General features: G+C 43.7%; 1 protein-coding gene across 1 annotated transcript in view; it reads left to right on the top strand.

Annotated features, from left to right (window-relative positions):
- Positions 1–3,948, top strand: part of LOC107113340 (chromosome unknown open reading frame, human C14orf159) — a 51,082-nt gene extending 47,134 nt beyond the window's left edge. Inside the window, exon 13 of the mRNA XM_015414662.1 lies at positions 3,272–3,948. Coding sequence (XP_015270148.1) covers positions 3,272–3,415 — 144 coding nt within the window. The 3' untranslated portion in view covers positions 3,416–3,948. The remainder of the gene's footprint in view (positions 1–3,271) is intronic.
- The last annotated feature ends 2,425 nt before the right edge of the window (positions 3,949–6,373 follow it).

The raw sequence follows: 6,373 nt of genomic DNA, 5'->3' as shown, positions 1-6,373 counted from the left end.
TAAAAGCGAAAATGAAATTAATACCATTCTCAAAGCTGGGGACCTCCAGTAATGGCATGAAACGAAGAGGATTTATAGTGCATGAACTGAGAGTGTTAACAGCAACCCGAAGGAGGATCTAACAAGCCGGAAGAAGACAACAGAGGAAGCTCCTCCATGTCAGCGATAGTAAAAGTACCCAGCACGCAAAGAAGCGGTTCTGAATGTGCCCAGAAGAGATTTTTTTTATTAACAGAAATTCAAAGGAACATTACTAACATACTAACAGAGAATTACATGTGACAGGACTAGGAAAAGAAGTTTGACAACACACAGAAGAAGCCCAAGAAGATTAATTGGACATTACTAACAGTTTAATTTACCAGTTTATATATCACTCAGCTTTCTCTTTCTCCCACTGTCTACCCTTCCCATTTTTTCTTTTAACCGAAATACCTCCCCTTTTTAGGGGAGCCAATAAAATCTTTATTAAAAAAAGAAGAAGTGTCGGCTAGCAAGTAGGCCGTGTAGCAAGTATGGGACAAAAATGGCTCAGTCAGACGACTACTAGAGTTGTCTGATATGTCTTGATGAATCCCAATGTATGCATTTTATGAGTAATTTATACTGAACACGGAAGGAACACAGCTGGGGGTGTGGCTAGTCGAAGAAGAAGAAGAAGAGATTGGATTTATACCCCTTCCTTCACAACCCAAAGGTGTCTCAGAGCCACTTACAAACTCCTTGCCTTCCCCCTCCCCACAACAGACACCCTGTGAGGTGGGTGGGGCTGAGAGAGCTCTTCACAGAGATTGCTCTTTTTCAAGAACAGCTCTTATCAGAACTACGGCTTGCCCAGACTTCCGGTTTTGGCGGCGCGAATGGTGGTCGCTCTCTTGGGACGCTCCCGGAGGTGATTCGCCCACGCGCAGTTGGGGGGGGATCCGCACAAGCGGAGACCCTAAGGAGCCTTAGTCAAAGGCTCCAAACCAGGGGGTGCACCGGGGAAGTGCCTCTTTAGCGATCAGAAGGTCGGAAAATTGAGGCTCTCCCTATGCCCCAGAGGCCCCGCCGCATAGTGTCCCTTATGGGGACTAGCAACGCCACCAGCTTCTCGGAGTGATGAAGCGATGAAACGAAAATAAAATAAAGTGACTGGTGGCGAACTGTGAGTTGACGATCGAAATAAAAGGCAAAGGTTCAAGCGCACTCCCTCCCCCATTGGAATAAGCGTAAGGGAGGAGAGTGGCTACCCACACACACACAGATAGAACAAGACTGTTTTATTCAAGAGAGGAGGGGGGAGGGAAAATCTTAAAAAAGAAAATTACCTTTTGGGAAATTGCTTAAAGCGAAGGAGAGGGATTGACTCCCAAGCTGCGCGGCACGAACTTTTAAAAAGTAAACAATAAAGTTAAAATGTCGGGGCAGAAGAAGTTGCAGGAGAAGCAGACGAAGAGGCTGGGAGGAACTTCCGGTCTTAACCCCCGCCTTACCGAGTCGGCTGTCAATCAACAAGAAGGCGAGATGCTGCGCCCTCTGCTGGAGCAAATGCAGAAAATCAACCAAACGTTGTCTAACATGGAAATTGTCCTCAGCAACCAGCAGAAACAACTGACAGATACAACCAAGAAGATGGAGGAGATTGCAAAGAAATGCCTGGTATCAACGGAAGAAATGCAAAAAACCAAGAAGGTCAATAAAATGGAAAAACATCAAGAAATGCAGGATAATAAGCTATTGATGTTACAAATGGAGAAATCAAACCTGACTCTCCGATTTCAAGGTCTGCAGGAGGTTGAAAAAGAAGATCTCAGAAGCATACTGGCGAATGCTCTGGCACCACTGTCTGGCAGTGAAGCGGAAAAATTAAGAGAAGAGATGGATTTGACCTATGGTGCCTATTCCAACTTTACAAAGAAAAATAACCTGCCAGCTGAAGTGGTCGTGAAATTTACTAAACAACGCATCAGAGATCAAATTTTAAAAGCAACATCATCAACGCCTTTGAAAATCGGAGAACTGACCATAAGGATTTTGAAAGATGTTCCCTTTGAAATTCGCATGAAAAGAAAGGAATATAAAGGGTTGACCACATTCTTGCAAAATCATCAAATTAATTACAGATGGTTGATTCCAGAAGGACTTGTCTTTAAATTTAAAGACAAGAGAGAAAAGATAGACTCCATCTTCAAGGCTCAAGACTTTTTGAAGAGGCACGCCAGCTTAGAGGAAGAAGCAGAACTCGCTAAGTGGATGGCGGTCAGTAGCGAGGAAGACAGCAGCTCGGAGGGAGAGGTTAAAGAATCGGAAGATGGAGAAGCAGGTCCAACTTACAACTTGAGAGATAAAAAAGGGAAGCACCCCAACGCCTGAGGATTTGTTCGGAAAGCGCAATAAGAGACAATAAAACCCCCAAAAGGACATTATTAACATATCTAATGTCTTTATTTTTTACAGGTAAAGATGAAAGTGGATCGTTTAATCGTAGAAGAAGCCACAGACTTTGTGAAATACTAACAAAAGACTAATATACTAATTCAAACATCACTCACCACTTTTCTTAATCCCTCTATATACCCTTCCTGTTTTTCTGAAATTTAAAAGCAATAAAATTATCTCCTTTTTAGGAGAGTTAATAATTAAAAAAAAGAACTACGGCTTGCCCAAGGTCATCCAGCCAGGTGCAAGTGGAGGAGTGGGGAATCAAACCTGGTTCTCCCAGATTAGAGTCCACGCACTTAACCACTACATCAAGCTAGTCTAATTATAGGATGGGGATAAACTGAGAAAATTGGGGAGGTAAAGTATGGGAAAGACTTTGCTATCTTTTCTCCATAATTCAAGCATTGATGTCATGTCAATGTCCCCAGCCCATGTCATAGGATACCATTTTTTAAACGTTCTGATAGTTTTAAAGTAGAATATGCAGGCTCCTGCATGTAAAGATTCTTATAATTGTTTAGATTTTATTCCCCCCCCCCCAAAATTTCTCATTGCAGAAACCTGAGGAAAATATCTCTCTCTCTCTCTCTCTCTCTCTCTCTCTCTCTCTCTCTCTCACACACACACACACACACACACACACACTCAATCTAGATACACATGATGCCCATTGGAGCAAATAAAAAGAGATTATGAAAGATTATTTCATGGGAGAACAAATTAGTTGCAGTGTTTTAGCAGTGTTAACAACAACAAAATGAATCACTACAGTCATATGTACCACAGTTGTGGTCAATGGTGCCTGAATGATAGATATATTGACAATGCTGTCTAATTTTTTTTCTAGGAAGAAAAATTGCTGAACATATTACAGCAGCACAAAGTCCGTAGTGGAAAAACTGCCAGTCTGGCAATGGAAGTGGATGGTCTGCCATTCTATGACACTCATTCACTTATTATTGAGAAGCTTCTGCAGGAAACTCTGAAATAACTTTCCTCTAACAAGTGGTGATCTGCTGGTATGTTTTGGTTAAGTGCTGATGACACTGCTGTATTGGCAGCAGCTACTGTCCCTTGCTATCTTGAGCCTAAATGAGATGGAATAGACTAAAAACAATTTAACTGTATGGCATCTGAAAGGTATTTTGCTTGCAATAGAGCCTACTGAATCAGTGCAATCCTACAACATAACTTTAGATAAAATCCCAAAGCAGTGGTAGTATAGCATCTTTTATGAGGACCAACTGAAATGTGTCAAAGTAGCAAACAAGATTTGAGATCATCATAGTTTCAGCCTGAATTTTATGCAAAATAAATAAATGGATGGGGAGATGCTGCAGAGTTGATAAGGAAGTCCTCCCCTGTAGTGTGCAATAACCGGAAGATGGATGAAATGAGGCACTTTTAAATACTCGTTGAGGTCTGAAAGCACATTCTGATAGGGAATAGGTATGGCTTAGCCAATTTATGAGCAGCACAATTATGGGTTTAGAAAAAATTCCAATAATGATCACAGATATCAAATAAAGCATCCTTTTCACTGCTACTGATTTTCTTTTTTTGAAATTATTGTGTTTTCCATGAAAATATGCTTACTACTACTAAAAGCAACTGTATGCAGTTTAGCATGTGGTGTCCTCATGCATTCAACAGCATATCATTGTAAACTAGTGATCAGATCAACAGATGACTTCAGTCCTCTTGATGTAAGTCATACGTGTTATATCATCTTGGCTGTGGTCATTTCCATGTCACCAGCTGATGATAAACGTGTGGTATTCACCCCTATTCAGTTCTGTTGCATCCAGACAATGTTGGGCTATGATCTGGCTGAGACACACAGTGAAGGTAGAACAGATTGTGGAAGTAAGCACAAAGAAAATAAGCCAGGCAAACTTATGCCTCTAAATGTACTGCTTGGCCCAGAGTAGAACTTAGCTGCACAAAACTGCTGAATAAACTGAATGGTAACTTAAAACAAATCCTCTTCAAGGGTAGGATATATTTAATATAAAATCTATATTTTATTTCCTCAGAACAGAAATGGCCTCATGAGAACTCTGATTCCATTTTGGGTTGGCTGTGTATTCCCTCAGACTTACACAAACTGTGCTTTGGGGAATCAGCTGTAGGTTTTAGTGCTTTCTCCCAAACATCATTGAGCAAACTTTGGAGGATGGCGAAAGACAGGAGGGCCTGGCGTGATGTGGTCCATGGGATCGCAAAGAGTTGGACTTGACTGTGTGACTGAACAACAACAACCCAAACATCATATGCCAGATCGGTTACTAACTACTTGGAAGATGTCACTGATTCCCCCAATGGGCTCTGATTTCCCAAAGCACAACATGAGCTGGAGGCCTCAGTGTTCTGAAGTGTTCTGAAGAGTGGGTTGACTTGGCAACCCAGAATCTGGAAGCAGTGGCCATTAGGTGCAGGAAGTAGAGGTGAGTGTGGGGGAAGTGGAAATTAACCTAACAGTATGTGATGGGGTGCAGTTTCCCCTTTCCCTGCAAGCCTTTACAGGTTCCTTCTTGTAATCATTTAAACGTGATTCAGAGCTGTAACATTTTAAATTTAATGTAAATATATAAACAATTCTGCAGCTTAATTGGTAATTTTTGTGTTCAGTTATCCACTAACAGACCTGAAGGTATATGCAAGTTTATGGCACAGAATGAATGCTCTGAATTCTCCCAATTAGGTTTCTATTACCAAACAGTACTAAGCAGGGGTCATTTCGTAGAAAAAGAGGTGCAGGAGTTCATTAGCATAACTCATTAGCATAACTTATTTGCATATGCCACACACCCCTGACATCACCGGAAGTGTGTCAGAAGGCAACATCCACTACTCAGGCTCCACTGGACTGTTTTGGACTGCTAGCTATGGGGGGAGACCGTGCAGATCTGCCCTCACAGAGGAGGGAGAGCTTGTACCTGAATAAAACTTGGTCTTAAAGCTGCCACTGGACTGTTTTGGATTGCTATCTATGGGGGGACACACACACAAATCTGTGCACGAAGGAAGGAAGGAAAGAAGGAGGGAAAGAAAGAGGGCAAACAGATGGGGGGGAGGCTCTCCCACCCCCGATCAAGCCCCCACCATGGTTTGATTCCCCATGCCTCCACACGCAGCTGCTGGTGTGTATGGCTCGCCCCCCAATCAAGCCCCCGCTGCCGCCACCCCACACCAGCCAGGTGCCGGGTAAGGCGGGCGGCGGGGCTCCGGAGGCCTTCCCCAGGCTCTGTGCCTCGGGGTGGGGGGCTCTGCAACTTACCTGGCTGCTTCTTGCTCCTCATGGCCCAGGGCTGCTGGGAGCAGGGCTTGTTGCATGTGCCTGCCCCCTGGGCTCTTTACTGCCGGAGCTCCACTCCTGTGCGCTCCTGCAGGAAATGACCCCTGGTACTAATACTCTAATTTTAACTGGTTTCTGAAATGTGTTTGAAAGGACGTAGGGTCAATGTTACACAAATTTCTGGTTTTAGCCATGATTGCTAAATGGGCCTTTTGTGTTCAAAGGCTGTGCATCTCTGAATACTAATTGCAGGCCCAGGGCTTGAGGTGGAAAGGTCTTGTGGAGAGTAACAAAACACGCAACACAAATTTTTGTGGAATGAAAACAAGCCATAGCTTTTATTGAAAACAGACAAGGAGCATTGGCAAAACATGGGGCAAATCCAGGGCTCAAGCGACCCATCTGCTGCTTGATGGACATCCCATAGCTCGCCTGCTGGGAAAACCAGGGAGTGACAATATTTGATGGTAACACAAGGGTGGCTGCTGCTGAATGATACCGTTCGTAACCTGGGGTGAGCCCGCAAACAGCCCCCAAGCTGGGCATACTGTGTGGTGGCTCAAACCCCGAAAACCCCATAAGGGAGTCCCCCAAATGGGGGAGTTGGACGTGCAGGCCTGCCTCCCCCCAAAAGGATTTGCCACGATATGG

Source organism: Gekko japonicus, unplaced genomic scaffold, assembly GCF_001447785.1.
Source record: "Gekko japonicus isolate JY-2015 unplaced genomic scaffold, Gekko_japonicus_V1.1 scaffold1035, whole genome shotgun sequence".
Lineage (NCBI taxonomy): Eukaryota > Metazoa > Chordata > Lepidosauria > Squamata > Gekkonidae > Gekko > Gekko japonicus.
This window is presented reverse-complemented; position numbering and strand designations above follow the sequence as displayed.